Genomic DNA, 16,661 nt, shown 5'->3' with positions numbered 1-16,661 from the left:
TCTCTTGTGGACCAATGTCCTGAACTTGGCTCTCCCACCTCAGAGGCATACCCCTGACGCCTGGCTGGAGCACCAAGAGCCTGTCATCCACATGGCTCAGAATAAAAGGGATGAAAAAGAAAGAAAGAAAGAAAGAAGAAGATAAAATTAAATTAAATTAAAAAGTTATTGAAATAAAAAAATAATTATTAAAAAAAATTTTAAATGAAAAAAAAGAAAGAGCAGCCAAACCAAAAAACAAATCCACCAATGATAACAAGTGCTAAAAACTATACTAACAAAACAAAACAAAACAAAAACCCGGATAGACCAAACCCTAGGACAAATGGTAAAAGCAAAGCTATATAGACAAAATCACACACAGAAGTATACACATACACACTAACCAAAAGAGAAAAAGGGGAAAAAATATATATATTGTTGCTCCCAAAGTCCACATCCTCAATTTGGGATGATTCATTGTCTATTCAGGTATCCCACAGATGCAGGGTACATCAAGTTGATTGTGGACAAGGATGAGAATTCTTGCTGAATGGTTATTATTCCATTATAGTCATAGTCTTCTGCTATCTCTTCATATAAGTCCTGAATATTTCTTATCAAGGGTATTGTCAGACATTTTATGATTCAGGATGGAATTGTTGTGCAATCATTAAAAAAAACCCTATTTTCTAACTGGTTATTGCTAGTGTCTTGGTTTTTTTTAATAAAAATTTCTTCCACTTCTGTATCCAACCATTTTCTAATTTTTTAGTATATTATATATAATATATATATATAAACTAATATATATTATATAATATACATATATAAACGAATATAGTAGTTTTTCAGTTGATCCTCTGGAAAGTTCTGGATATCAAATTATAAAAGTTAAAAATTATAATAATTTTATATCTTCCTAATAGCTATAATGCTTATTTCTGTTTCATATTTTATTGCTTGACTGGACCCTTCAAAACAATATTAAATTTTAATGGTGGCTGGAGGCATCTTTGCTTTTTTCCAGGAATGGTAATGCCTCTAATGTTTCATCATTAAGTGTTATTCCAGTTCAAGATAAATAGAAATATATTTTTTTAATAAGACAAATTGAATTTTATCAAAACCTTTTTTAGCATTTACTGAGACGAGTTTTAAAAAACTATTTGATCTACTAATACATTACTTAATAGCCAAAGAGTTTTTAACTAGAAACCAGCCTATAAATGAAGACTCAAAGGGAGCTTAAAGGAAAGGTCTGGGATGGAGATGTAAATCTGTATGTTATCAGTATACAGATGGCATTTCATACCATATGACCAGAGGGGATCTCCTAAGTAGTGGGTGCATGTATCAAAGAAAAGTCAGAGGACTGAGCCCTGAAGCACTCCAAGTTTTTAGAACTCATGAAGATGAAGAGAAGTGAGGAGTGGCCAGTAGATATGAAGAAAACCAAGACAGTGTGGTGTCCCAGAAGCCAAGTGAGCAACGGGTTTCAATGATGAAGGTGATCAGTTCTGGCAGTGCTGCTAATGTCAAGATGAGTACTGAGAGACGACACTGGATTTTGCAAATTGAAAGTTACTGGTGACCTTGATAAGAGCAGTTTCAGCTGATCAGAGGCAAAACTTCTGATTGGAGTGAGTCCAAGAGAGAATAAGACAATCATGCTTGTGCTGGGCAAATCCAGCCCATTTCTATGCCTAGATGAGTAATGTCCCAGAACCTCAGTAAATCAAGGCTCTCTTCTCCAGATGAAAAAACTTTAGAAGCAAACTTAAGAAACTTAAGTGGAAAGAAATAGAGGCTGAGTTTGGGATCTGACGGCAAAATGCCTGGATCCCAATTCCAGATCTATCCCTCCCCACCTCTATAGCCTTGAGAAAGACATTCAGAATCCCTGAATCTCAGTTTTTCATCTATAAAATGAGGTGATACTGTTTTCAAAGGGTAGTGGTGAGGTTTCAATTTTTTGAAATGCACTTAAACCCCTACACCAATACTGACTCTTCTCACTTTTTTAGGTCTCCTGGACATTTTCTTTCCTGTTCTTTGTCTTGTGGCCAAGCTTTAAGATGGTAAAATTCATATTTACTTAAAACATAAACCACTCGTTTTGAATATAGTTTCCTATGAATCCTAAAGGGCTTCAAAAGGCCACTATGTGAATGTGAAGCCCTTTGAAGTTTGTTCTGCTTGCTGCTTTGCCTAAAAATTAATCCTGTTACAAAACAGGTAGATTAAATATGAATAAACAGGTAAGAGTGCAAATAAAAAAAAACGATTCTATTGAAATATTTTGGTGTACACAGAGCAGTGAAAGGTGAAAGGGGATAATGGTAGAAGGGGAAACATGTGGCCAAAGAAGGGTTGGTATCTGTTTTTTAGATAAAATAAACTCGGCGTGTTTGTGTGCTGTTGGAGATGATTCAGTGGAGCAGGGAAAACGGTGCAGCAGAGAGGACAATCAATTGCTGGAGTGATATCCTGGAGGAGGTGAGAGTAATGGCCTCTGTTGTACAAGTGGAGAGATTGACATTAAATAAGAGTAACACAGAATATGCAGAGGAACAAGAGGGAAGTAAGAGGATGTGCAAAGATGCACGTATGTAGGTGGGTATCTTTCTTGGTAGAAACATGTGGAAATCCTCTTCTGATTGCTTCTTGGTTCTCCTTGAAAGAGGAAGGTAAGCTCATTCGCTGAGAGTGAGAATGGAGAGAGGGGTAGTGAGATTTGAGTAGAGAGTGGAAAGTGTGAAAGAATTACCTAAACAGATGTATCCATGGTTATCACTTGTGCATTTATTTCTTTTATAATGTTAAACAATAATAAATTTATTTTAAAAACTCCTTTAATATTACCCCATTGCCTTCAGGATAAATACAAATTCATCAGAATCATATTAAAGACTATTCTTCGTCTTCTTCATAAACTTTTATCTCATCTCCTATCACATTCTCGTTACAATCTATGTTCCACCCTTATCAGTTACTTAAGAGTTCTCCTCAAGAGGCATTATGTTTAATACTCCCTGTGGCAGACTATTTGCCAAAGATGACTGCAAGAATCCACCCCATTCCACATGTTCTTCTGCAATGTGACCTTGACAAGTAGATTTTCTCCATTCCCTGAAATCTGTGACTGGTTTTTTTGTGTGTGTTTGTTTGTTTGTTTTGCGGTACACGGGCCTCTCACTGTTGTGGCCCCTCCTGTTGTGGAGCACAGGCTCCGGACGCACAGGCTCCGGACGCACAGGCCCAGCGGCCATGGCTCATGGGCCCAGCCGCTCCGCGGCACATGGGATCTTCCTGGACCAGGGCACGAACCCATGTCCCCTGCATCAGCAGGTGGACTCTCAACCACTGCGCCACCAGGGAAGCCCATCTGTGACTGTTTTGACCAATAGAATATAATGGAAATGACGCTGCCAGTTCTGGGAGCAGCCCTTAACTGGACTGGCAGTTTCTGTCACAGTGCCTTTTGGAATGCTTGCTCTTGGGATACAGCCTCTTGGAACGCAGGCACCATGCTGTGAGAAGCAAAAGCTACAAAGCCATGTGTAGGTACTTCTGATGGGTGGTCCCAGCTGGGCTCCCAGCCAATACCCAGGATGAGTTACCAGCCATGTGGGTGAGTCATCTTGAAATGTCCAGCCCAGCTGAACCTTCAGATGACTGAGTGCCAGACTACATCTGACTGCAATCACATGAGAGACCCCAATTAAGAACTTGCCAGATGAACCCAGTCAATCCACAGACTTGTGAGAGACAAATGTTATTTAGAACCCTAAACGATAGGCTGGTTGGCTATGCAGCAGTAGATAGCCAGAACTACTGAGTGCCGATGTGGGGAGACAGCAGTTGTCATGGTAGTAGTGGTGGTGGGAGACAGGTGATTTAGGCTAAAATCATGGCTCTGCCACCCCCTGGCTCTGTGATCTTAGCAAGTTACTTAAATTCCTGAACTTCATTTTTCCATAAATGGGAATAATAATAACCACCTCACCTGACACAGTTCCTGGAGTTAGTTGATTCTGAAGAAGGGATAAAGGTTTCTGCCCTTCACCTTAGGTTTTAGCTTGGCCCACTGCGGAAAAACTTTCTCGCCTGCCATTTTACCTTATCTCTTTATACCCATATTCCAACTCCTCCCCATGAGAACAGCTGTTGATAATACGACTTGCTGGGCTTACATTTTACTTGTGGGCATAGTTACTGCATTGTGTGTGTATCTGAGCATGACGTGTTTTGTCTGTAGTTAGATGGATGAGGAAATTCCAGCCAGCCTTGCCACTGCAACTACTTGGTAAGTGTACTCACAGTCTGCCTCCACAGAGCCAGTTTATTAAGGATACAGACATGGAGACGTAGGAAGCTACTTCAGCCTTGGGACAAAGCAGTGTTCTCTAAGCAAGCTTTAACATAGCTTTGGGTATTATGAAAAGTACCATTATATTTGTCATATGGTTACTAATCCATTTTGTTCATGGCTTCCCCAATAGAAGAAAAGTATGAATGGGTTTAAGAAGCAAAGCCCACCCCCATAACCCTAATAAACTCCTACTGTTCTTTAGTAGTCAGTTCAACACTGCCTCCTCTGCCCTCATGCAAGGTGTGTTGGGTTCCCCTTACCTGAGTTGCCATTTCTCCTCATGCAGAACTTATATTACTTCTGCTCATATTTTAGTTTGACACTTCCCCCCAATAGTCAGTGAAACTCTTTAGAAAAGGGAAAAGAAAGGTCTTCCATTCAAAATGTTGACATATGGCAGGATCTCAATCAATATTTGTGTAATAAATTAACATCTTACAGACATTATAAATTTTAAGGATATATGGGTATGTTCCTGTGTGTAGGTGTGTGTGATGAGAGTGTGTGTGCAACACTCGCCTGCCCCTCCCCCATTCTTTCAACACAAACAAATAGCCAAAACCTAGATAAGGATTTTAAGGTTATATCCCAAATCTAGCAGTTAAGATATAAAGGTTACTACTTGAGTTATATAGAAAACGTGTGATATTTTATTACTAAGGAAATAATGTATTTATCTCACGTAACAAAGGTTCTGCTAATTGAAGAATGAACATTCTGAACTCATAAGTAGACAAATAATTATAAAGTAACAGATTTGACACTCTGAAATATGTTTTTAAAGCCTCTATATTAAATTATTATTAATGCTGCCAAAAAGCAATATAGAAATCTTGACACTATTATTCCAAATATGTAATTTAATGTACTATAGGTATCTTGGTAAAATGAACAATAGCTATACAGGAGTCATAAATAAAAATATTTACTTATATACCTTCATTGTCAGTATTGAGTTTGGCTTCCAGTTCCGCTATCTTGTGTCTTATTTCAAGCACTGAGAGTTGCACTGTATCCCTATTATTAAACACATTTTGTTAATTATGATTCAATTAAAAATAACATGAGAAAAATAATACACAGTAACCTACCACTACTTCAGGAACAACCTATTATGAAACATCACTTATTGAAGGCCTGGTTGAGAATTAGTAATCAGGCGAACGCAGGCTTCCGATTACCCGGGTCTAGAAGGACATTAAAATGCACTAAAGCTCAAAGCTCCCCATGTAACCACTTAAAACCCTTTATTCTTAAAGTTGGCCTTAAGAAGTCTGACAATTTTGGTTACCTGGTTTCTCAAAGCCCAGCAAAGGAGCTGCAAATTACTATAGACGGGAACAGCTAGGGCAACAGGTAACAATTGACAATCTGAAATAAAAAGGAAAAAAAAAGAAACACTAATAAAAAAAAATACACACACACACACACACATAGCATTCCAGAGATTATCTATTTAGGACATCAGCAAGTGGCATAGTAGTTATCAAAATACGATGACAGAATCATTTATATTTCTGAATGCCTATTATGTTAAAGGCATTGTGCTAAGTGCTGAAGATACTACCGTAAGTGAACAGAACAGTAATTGCAGCAGCTAACTTCCACTGAATGTTTATTACAAGCCAACACTAAGTGCTTTACATACATTTCAGTCCTGGTACCAACCACATGATGTGTGAGATACCGATTTCTACGCCAGTCTTAGACTTGAGAAAACTGAGGCTTCAGAGGTTCATTAACTTGTGCAAGATCATGTACTTGCTGAGTAAGTGATAAGAGCTGGGATTTGAATTTGTGCAGGATTCCTCTAAAGGACTGGCTCCTACACTCTACTGCTTCAGGAAATACAGAACCTGTCCTCAGAATGCTTACAGCTTAGTACCAGACCAAGAAATAACTGAGCAATTTAAAAAGCGTGGTTGGAGTTACGACAGAGGAAAGCACAGGAAGCTACAGGGTGACCCAAGAGAGCCTAGCCCTCCTGTGGCCTGCGGGTGGGGGTGGGGGTAGGGTATCTAAAAAGATACTTAAAATGTTCCAAAGACTTAGTAAGAAGTACTGATATTGAGTACTTTAAGAAGTATATATAGTAGGGGCTTCATTTTTACCAAGTATCACCAATTCTTAAGCTCTTCTAAAGGTATGAAAAAGAAGCATAACTAAACGAAACCTTTGGAATTTGAAACAGAAACCCTGAACTTAGTGGAACATCACAAGCAAACACATGTTTCAGAATTATAGTCTGTGCACACAGTACACTCCACCGGACTCGCTCCTGAAGGCAGAACCTCAAAACCTGCCTATTTATAATACCAAACGCAAGAGCTAAATGAATCTCTCCTATAAAGCACTGTTTTCAGATGTCACCAGTTCTACCCGGGGATTAATGACACTGCAGGTGTCACCTCGGCCTCAGGGGCTTCGGCCTTGAGCCGCGGGGCTCACACAGGCGCAGGCCCTCGGCTTGGCGGCGCCGACGTGAACCCCACACCCGGCGGGGCGCGCGCCGCCCTCCGACTCACTTCAGGTGCCTTTCTTCCAGTAACTCCAGTTTAAGGCGGTCGGTGTTCATACCGTCGAAGGTGTCGCCTCTTCCTTCCTCCACCGTGTCAGATCAGAGGCCACCCACGCCCTTCCCTCACACGGCTTAGAACACGAGACCTGACGGGACCCCCTGCAGCCGGGAGTGGTCAGGTTCTGTCAGCCGTAGTGGGGACAAACTGCCTCACGGTCGCTGCCTGGCGCCGTGCGGTGACGGCACAGGGCGGCGCCCGGGGGCGGGGCCAGGCTGGGACGCCCAGGGCCGCTCACACAGAAAGAGGGCTCTGTGCTGGGAAGTTTGGAATTGAACTAACTAGAAAGTAATGTAGTATCACGTTAGACCGACAGACTAATGTCCAAAAGAACCACCCAAATTTGTGGGCAAGAGATGATGTGAGGCATTTTGAGGAATAAGTTCAATTAATAGCAATCGAGGGTTTATTTTATACAGAGTGATATGTAACATATGCTAAGTACGTTCACTGCTTTCAAAGAACCTACGGTTTAACTGAAAAGTGATCTCTTGCCAGTGTGTCAGTAGTAACGTGGTGTGGCAAATCTTGTACTCCCAACTTTTGTGCCCAGCCTGAGGCAAGCTGTGGGGAGCAAGATGCTGGTCACCTCTTAGACACTCACCGGTGTCTATTCTGTCTTGGTGGCTCCCTTCCTTCGTCCTCAGCGCGCGTTCCTAATTCTCTGATTGACTGGGGAGGTGGGGATGAGAGGGACCCGCATGGCAGAGAGACAGTCATGCATTTTATATTCTCCCAAATCTTTCTGGTTCACACCTAAACCATAGCTTTTGAAATATCAAAAGCTAAGAACTGATGGTTTTGTTCTCTAGTTTCTCTGTAGAATCCCTGCTCCTTTAGGTCAGGAGGGTCAGGAATCCTCTCCACCTCTAATGCTGCTTCCAGGATCTCTACTCTTCCGTCCTCCTGTAAAAACTCACTCCTTATTTCATCTGGGTGTGACACCATATACTTCTCCTTGCTTCACCCAGAGACTTAATAGTCACAACCTGTCTACTGACTTGGACAAAAAAAGTAGTTTTTCCACCATAGGTCTTGTCTACAACCTCGCCCTTCAATATGCAACTCTCATCACTTTAACTCCACTCCACATCCACAGCTATATGCTGAACCCTGTCATCAGTGTGGCTTTAGTTCAAAAGCCTTAAATTTAAAAACTGCTGTATACCAAAGCCCCTTTTTCTGCTCCCAGCTCAGTTACTCCCTAAATAGCAACGTTTTAACTAGAGACATTATCTGTGGGGCTTCTTGAACATGCAAATGCTGGGATCCTATCCCTTATCTCAGTAATCTTGCTTCTTGGTAGCACTCTAGCAAGTTGCTTTTCAGCTGGCTAACTAAATTTGAACAGAACAGATTGGGTGGGATGCCGGGGGAGAGAGAACACTTTCCCCCACCCACTAGTCATTTTTTCCTCCAATGAATAGCCTCCAGGTTGATCAAACTGTTTCTTCACATATGACAACTTTTTGCATAGAATACATTTAAAGACATTATTTCGGGTTCCTATCTTTCATCTGACCTGTGTTCTTAAAAAAATTTTTTTTATTCATCTTTCTGGATCTTTAAAATATACTGTAAATAGAAAAAATGTCTTTGAAGAAAAGCTATTCAGAAATCAACAAAATATTCTCTTTTAAGCAATTCTGTTGCTAAAGTAAACACAAAATAGCAAAATCCATTAGGAAGTCTGTTTAAAAATACCTAGTCTTAATTCTGGCAAGAACAGACCAGAGAACTAATTTATTTGAGCACAGCATTATAGACTTAACTGATACGTCTGGCTTTTCTTAGCTTACCCTAGAATACCTATGAAGACAGAGAAAAAGACTCACACTATCAGGTAGGTAGTGATGATCTATTTTGCTAATCTAGGGCTGATGATCTATTTTGCTAATATCTCAAGAAATTTTCTACCAATTATTAAGCCAATAGAATTATAACAAAAAATTAATCTGTTAAGCAGCTGGAAGCAGAGGAAATAAGACCATTTGTCTTTCCCCATCTACCTCTGTTTAAGAAAGACAAGATGCCCGGCCTAACAGGCCCTCCTTTTTGAAGCATGTGTGTGACCTCTTCTTTCATACTGTTCCCTTACATCTTGGGAAGGTTACTTCACCTCTCTATACCTCAGTGTCCTATTCTGTAAAATGAAGACTGTAATGATATAACCTCATAAGAATATTGTGAGGTTAAAATGAGTTAGTCTGTGTAACAGTACTTAGAACATTTTAACACTACCTAAACATTAGCTATCATTATTTTTATACCTAGTAGGTTCCTAGAGGCAATGCCAGAAAACTACCCAGTACAGCATGGGGGAATGACAGTCTGTAGAGGCAAAGTGAGGAAAAACCCTGGTAGCAGTAGATACTGAGAACTGTTTGTCAGACACTAGACCTGTTGCATCTCAAAAAGCCAAGAAAACCTAGGAGAAAGACCTCTAGAAAATAAAAACCAGGCTAAGAAGCTGTGATGGTTAATTTTATTGTCAGCTTAACTGGGCAACGGGGTGTCCAGACATTTGGCCAAATATCATTCGGGGTGTGTCTGTGAGGGTGTTTCTGGGTGAGATTAACATTTCAATCGGTAGACTGGGTAAAGTAGATTGCCCTCCTTAAAAGATGGGTGGACATCACCCAATCAGCTGAAGACCTGAATAGAACAAAAGGGCTGAATAAGAGGCAACTCTTCCCGTTTGACTGCTTTCATTGGTATATTGGTCTTTTCTGGCCTTCAGACTCAGGCTGAAACATAAGCACTTTGGGGCCTCAGGCCTGCCTACCAGCTTTCAGACTGGAATAGACATCATTGGTGCTCCTGATTCTCAGGCTTTCAGACCTGGACTGATACAGCACATCAACTCTCCTGGGTACCCAGCTCACTGACTGCAGATCTGCGGCTTCGCAGCCTCCATAGTTGCACGAGCCAATTCCTTATAATACATATTGGTTCTGTTTCTCTGGAGAACTGGAATATAGAAGCTATACTTACCAAAATTTTGTCTAGCTGTTGATCTGAAAAAGCAACCCACAAACAAGTGAACAGAGTAGAATGAAGTGAAATGGACAACTAGGTTCCCGTTGACAAGTCCAATTTTGCTGACCTCTGCTCTAAGGTAATTTTTTAAACTTTAGGCTCCACTATGTGTCATTCCGTTTCTTAAATTTAAATAAGGCAGAGACCGACTGGAAGCTATTTACCAATTCAATTTTATTTCCATTTTAACTAGTACATTATCCTTGGCCCTAGGGAAAGGCTCCACCAATTCTGTGTCCCTGAAATACAAACCCATGAATACATTTGAGGCCAAGTAAATCAGTTTATTCACAAAGTGCATTCTTTATATAGTTTCAAATAAAGCCTAATAAACTAAATAGCAGTTGGAGTTTCAGAAATATTAAAATGGACTATACTAAGAAAACCAATACCAATCTTTTAAAATCATTAAATAAAAATAAAATGCCACTAGCTATTTTACTTACATATTTGTAGCTTATAGGTCTGTGAATATCCTCTCTTCTGCCAAAGTGGACACTGTTATGCCTAGCCACCATGGATTAAAGCCTAAAGTCTTCACATTCTTTACCTTAATTATGTGTAAAACCTTTCTAATAATTTAATTTATTGGCTTTTTAATATATAAAATTCCAATGACTGAATCCCAAAATAAAAATTATTTATCATACATAAACTCAACTGTTTATATTTTAGTTTTTACTAAATGTCAGCCTTTTGGCAAAACTTACAGAAGTAGACACGGTAAAGTGATTACATTTTTGTCCAATTAAGCTGATAATAATCACTTTGAATTTTGATACAATACCAACCATACCCCCAAATTTCCCAGGCTCCTAACAGATCAATAACAGGCTAAATCTAGAAGACTTAAAAATCTATTTGTATTCATTTAAAATCAAAAAGACGATTCCATTTCCTAACAAAGAGATAAGCTACCAAATGATTTTATAGAACCTCATTTTATTTTTCATGATTAGTCTACTCCTTGTTTTGAAAAAGTCTTTTAAATGTTATATAAGAATTCTTTTCATTTAGGGTTACAGTTTTTGTTTAGCTTACACACTGAAAATTCTCACAAGCACCTAAAAAAAAATCCACAATTAGTGCAAAAAGAGGAAACAATGTTTAAAGCATTCATTCCCAGTACAAACATAACTAAGGTTACTAAATGCCAAATTTTAGGTAAATATATAATTTCCTACTTTGCTTTCTGAAAGACAGCAAATACAAAAATAGTTTAACGTTAGGTTTAATGAGATTTATAGCACATCTATTATTAGTCTTATTTTAACTGCAAAAATATTTTAGCCACATTTAGAAAAAAATCAACTCACAGAGAATGTAACTGTATTTCTAAAGGCCAGATGCAAGAATACTGATTCTTTTCCTTAGAAGTAGAATACATGACATAAAGCTTATGAAATAGTCACTTTGTAGGAATGAATACATTTTAAAAATCCTGGTTAATCTGTAGGGAATTCCACATTTGCCATTTAACAAAATTGCATCCATCTGTAAGGCTTTGGTATAGACAATTCATAGCACTTCCATCATTTATCTTTCTTCTTTGCCCCATCCTTCTCTAGTGCCTCTCTCTGTTCATCTTTCGCCTCTTTCATGTTTACACTTGCTCCTCCTCCTTGATTTTCCCCCTTAGAATTATCAACAATTTTATAGTCCTCAAGCAGCGTGTGTCCCGTTTGTTTTGCAGTTTTCTTCACCATTGCTTTGATGCCAACGTTGTCAATATTATAGGCAGTTACACCAACATTGATGGCAGAATCTACTGCATTGTGTGTAGCTTCTCCTGCGGTATGCCCGTATCTTTAAAAGAAAGATTAGAGAAAATACAATGAAATTACAAATATAAATTAAGATCTTCTGAATTAGTATTAAATAGGTCACATGATTAGCATGTTATCCGAAAGCAAAATCAGAAGTTAGGTTTCAATTTAATTAATAACTTAAAACACAGTAAAGAATAAAATCACACTGTGCCAAGGCTGTTATTTTCTCCTTTAGCAAAAACACTGTGAAAATAAACTGAAGCTGAGATTAATGTAATAAAGACTGTTTATGCTGAAGAATAAAATGTAAATTATAATAAAGGTTGTTAATCAGTCAATATTTCCTTTTTTATCTTCTTCTGGAAATATAAGAGAATTCTAACTGAAACAACTATAGGTCACTATAAATGGTTTTGAGTTCTACCTTAACTAGACTTTGGTTAAGTCTTTCAAACTACTGGAATCTGAGTTTGTCTCTAAGCAGAGATTCTACAACACTCTTCCTCACTCCACTCCACCCCACTGCAGACTCACTGGCCTTCCTGCTGTTCTTTGAACCCACCAAGCACACACGCGCTGCCCTATGACTTTCGTACTGGCTGGTATCTGCCTAGACTACTCTCACCCCAGGTATGCATGTGGCTAACTGCCTCACCTTCTTCAAGTCAGCTATTATCCTCTCAGTATTTAACCTATTTTAATTGCCTTATCTCACATGTCCTACCCCACTGCCAATCAATCCCCCCCTTAAACTTCTCTTTCTTCTATAACTTAGTCTGCTACATACTATAGAACTTTTTTACACCCATTGTTTTTGTTTTGCTTATTGTTCGTCTCACTAGAATATTTTTTGTTTGGCTTGTTTGTCTCACTAGAATATAAACCCCATTAGAGAAAGATCTCTTTACTTTGTTTATTAATGTATCTTAAGTACTTAGAACAGTGCCTGACATCTAATATTTGTTGAATGAATTAAATGAGGAAGTCCTGCCCTATCCATCTAAGAGTTTCTTGAGTTCATATGTATAGCAAAGGGCTTGGGAAATTACAAAGCATTACACAAAAGTAGCTATTCCTGACCATAATCAATACCGCTGATGGTGTTTAATACCATTTTCATAAGAAAATAATACAACTTGAGGTCTTAAGCAAGGACACTAAAACTTATCCTACTTCTTGTTTTACTCTTTACCTTTTTTTTAAGTACCAGGCTTTTAAAGCTTTTCTTGTCCATACACTTCCCCAAGTAGAGGATTGCTTAAACAACATACAAGAACAAAGAGGCAAAATTTTACAATTTTCTCCAGGACACACTGAAGTTTCCTAGATGCATTGAGACCCAATATCTGGACATTTTTTCTAACACCGGATCTGTCCTCTGAATTAACAAGTACTCTATTACTATTAGCCTGGCCTAAAACAGTGGCTTGTGAGCCTATTGGCTTATTCATGCTTGTCTTTTTTTTCAACTTCAGTGTAGAAATATGAAATAATCTTATTATGCTTCTGAATGATATCTCATTCTGTCCTTTGCCTAATGTTAATCAGAGCCAGGGCACAGCAGAGCCTACAATCTTATGTCTTATGACATAAGATTGTCTTATGACAATCTTATGTCAAACCTTATGTCTATACCACTCTTGATTGGGGCTATTTCAACAGTTACCCAACAGAAAAGCTTCTGACTGTTTTCTGCCTGTCCCGGTTGCTTTGCAACCCCTCAGCACTCCATAGGATTGCTGATGTTGCAGAAGACATTGGGCCTTCTCAGTCAACCAAGTCAACCAAGCCCCAGTCACAAAAGCTATTGTCAGGTGGAATGCTCAGGCTCAATTAGGAGAAAGGGGCGGCAGCAGTTTCAGCAATGGAAGTGTGCCCGTAACTCCTGGTTGAGCAGGTTTCTCTCAGGGCTTCTCTCTCCAGGCCTGTGTTAGCTACAATGAAGTGACAACGATAACTTAAGAATGTGGCCGTATTAGTGTTTTCGAGCACAGGAAATCCTCCAGACTCATAAACTTCCACTTCTGAGTATTTCGCATGTTCCCTATTCTACTGATGCAGTTTGATACCTCAAATTGCACTTATGATATTTCTATATGCAATACAATTCTAAAGACTACATTTAAAAAAAAATAATATACTGAAAAAGAAGTCTGTGTTGGTCCCCTGATGATTTTTCTTGTTCTTCCATGCTGTCTCCACTTTAGCAGCAACTCCTGTTAATCTGGAGGGAAGTACCAAACTGGGAGCCAGAAAACTAGATTCTAATACCGACCATGCCAACAACCAGCTGCAGGACCCTGGTGAAGTCTCAGCCTCTTTGCATCTCATCAATTTCCTCTCCTTCATCTTATAAAATGAGATGTATATGTTAAAGCACTTTGAAAATTCCATAGTACTAAACATACAGTTATCTTCAAAGACCCTATACAATAGTTTTTCAGCAGTTGTGTTTATTTTTTAAGTACATCCTCACTTATTACCTCTGCTTCCCAATATGCCCTAAAACCAGGATTCCTGGCAGGCACCTACTCTCTTCTCTTGCTTGATAAATAACTGTTCAGTTCTTTTCTTTATTAAGATTCAAACTACACAGTTAAAGACTCCTAGAAAGCCTATCTCTAGCAAACATTTAAAAAAATAAAGCTTAATTTTTATTCTTACTTTTTAAAAAGTTAACTATAATTAGAGTTTATTAAATTACATTTTATATACTGAGTAACACTACCAATTTAAGAATAAAAATGAATATAAAGAATGCTCTAAATAAGTCAATGGGATTCAATTTTCAATTTGAATAAGACTTTTCTGAAATTTCTCCAGTGCATTCAGTAATGTATAGCAAAACAGCATACTGGCAGTGATTCCAGATTTCACTAATTATAGCAAAATTTCAGTCACAACTTTCTAATAAATCTGCCTAAAATTCAATTTACATGCAACCTTCATAACTATTCTTAGAAATATTAACCTTAAATATTTAAAATAGACATAGCTTCTTATTAGTCTATCCATCAAAGGCAGATGGGTTATGAAGGACCTTGTAGGTGAAGCTAAGGAGTTTAAACTTTATCTTGAAATCAATGGGAATGGCATGACCAAATTTATGTTTTAGAAAGATCTAATACAGGTTACACTGTGAACTGTAAGGGTTTAAGACTGAGGAACAAGTTAGGAAACAAGTTGTGAGCTGGATGAAAAATGAAGAAAATCTATTCTAAGGTAGTGCTGATGAAGCTGAAGCAAAAGGGATGAATATATAAAACAACAAGACTCAGGGACTGAATGGCTGTAGTGGTATGTAGTTGGGATGTATGAGCCTGAAGATTAAAAGTTAAGAGGAAACATAGATTTGAGAGTTGCTGAAATACAGGTGGTAATTGTAGCCACAGATACAGATGATATCCACAAAGAGCAGAAAAGGGAGTATAGAGTAACTCCTTAGACAGAACCAATATTTATTGAATGGGTGTGGAAGACAACCACGCTAAGAAGTATCTAATAAGACAAAACTGAAAGATGAGAAATGACAATACTGTTAGGAGATTTGTAGACAGCTGACCCACCAATCTCACTAAGCATTAGATCTTGGAGAAAGATCAGTCAGGAGGAAAGGCTACAGTAAGCATGTGAATAGATTTTATCCACAAAAAATTGTGGAAAATATCTAAGATGTAAAGAAGACATGTCTTTCAAATCTGCAGGTAACACAAAATGGAAGGCTAATATGACATACATCAAAATCTGAAGCGAAAATTATAGATTTAATGATGGGTCAAAATCAACAAAGTGCAATTAAGCAAGAATAAATGTAAACTTTTTATTTAGGTACAAATATCAATTGTCCAAAAATAAGACAAAGGTCCAGATTTTAAATAAAAGGTTCATTTTTAAAAAACCCAAGTTTGGACAGAGGTCCTGAACCAATATGGCGGAGTAGAAGGACATGCTCTCACTCCCTCTTGTGAGAACACCAGAATTACAACTAGCTGCTGGACAATCATCAACAGGAAGACACTGGAACTCACCAAAAAAGATACCTCACATCCAAAGACAAAGGAGAAGCCACAATGAGACAGTAGGAGAGGTGCAATCACAGTAAAATCAAATCCCGTAACTGCTGGGTGGGTGACTCACAGACTGGAGAACAATTATACCACAGAAGTCCACCCACTGGAGTGAAGGTTCTGAGCCCCACGTCAGGCTTCCCAACCTGGAGGTCCAGCAACGGGAGGAGAAACTTCTAGAGAATCAGACTTCGAAGGCTAGTGGGATTTGATTAAAGGACTTCGACCGGACTGGGGGAAACAGAGACTCCACCCTTGGAGGGCACACACAAAGTAGTGTGCGTGTCGGGACACAGGGGAAGGAGCAGTGACCTCAGGGGAGACTGAACCAGACCTACCTGCTAGTATTGGAGGGTCTCCTGCAGAGGCGGGGGCTGGCTCTGTTTCACTGTGGGGACAAGGACACTGGCAGCAGAAGTTATGGGAAGTACTCCTTGGCATGAGCCCTCCCAGAGTCCTCCATTAGCCGCACCAAAGAATGGGCAGGTTCCAGTGCTGGGTCCCAGCAGGCCAAAAAACCAACAAGGAGGGAACCCAGCCCCACACATCAGCAGACAAGCAGATTAAAGTTTTACTGAGCTCTGCCCACCAGAAAAACAGTCAGCTCTACCCACCACCAGTCTCTCCCATCAGGAAACTTGCACAAGCCCCTTAGATAGCCTCATCCACCAGAGGGCAGACAGGAGAAACCAAAAGAACTACAATCCTGCAGCCTGTGGAACAAAAACCACATTCACAGAAAGATAGACAAGATGAAAAGGCAGAGGGCTATGTACCAGATGAAGGAACAAGATAAAACCCCAGAAAAAAAACTAAATGAAGTGGAGATAGGCAACCTTCCAAAAAAAGAATTCAG

At 39.0% G+C, this 16,661-nt stretch overlaps 2 protein-coding genes across 11 annotated transcripts in view; both read right to left on the bottom strand.

The window, feature by feature from the left end:
* CCDC169 (coiled-coil domain containing 169) overlaps nt 1-7,878 on the bottom strand; it is a 43,120-nt gene extending 35,242 nt beyond the window's left edge. Inside the window, 4 exon segments of the mRNA XM_027116124.1 lie at nt 5,292-5,371; nt 6,880-6,971; nt 7,079-7,207; nt 7,693-7,878. Of these exon segments, the coding sequence (XP_026971925.1) occupies nt 5,292-5,371; nt 6,880-6,971; nt 7,079-7,207; nt 7,693-7,878 (487 nt within the window).
* Nucleotides 7,879-10,126: 2,248 nt separating this feature from the next.
* The window catches only part of SPART (spartin), a 270,881-nt gene continuing 264,346 nt past the window's right edge, over nt 10,127-16,661 (bottom strand). For all 10 annotated transcript variants that reach the window (XM_027116507.1, XM_027116499.1, XM_027116506.1 and 7 more), the window contains one exon: nt 10,127-11,775. In XM_027116507.1, coding sequence (XP_026972308.1) covers nt 11,502-11,775 — 274 coding nt within the window. In that variant the 3' untranslated portion in view covers nt 10,127-11,501. The remainder of the gene's footprint in view (nt 11,776-16,661) is intronic.

The sequence above is a fragment of the Aethalodelphis obliquidens genome, unplaced genomic scaffold (genome assembly GCF_003676395.1).
Source record: "Aethalodelphis obliquidens isolate GAN/ISIS:26980383/991018 unplaced genomic scaffold, ASM367639v1 scaffold16, whole genome shotgun sequence".
In the NCBI taxonomy this organism is placed as follows: domain Eukaryota; kingdom Metazoa; phylum Chordata; class Mammalia; order Artiodactyla; family Delphinidae; genus Aethalodelphis; species Aethalodelphis obliquidens.
This window is presented reverse-complemented; position numbering and strand designations above follow the sequence as displayed.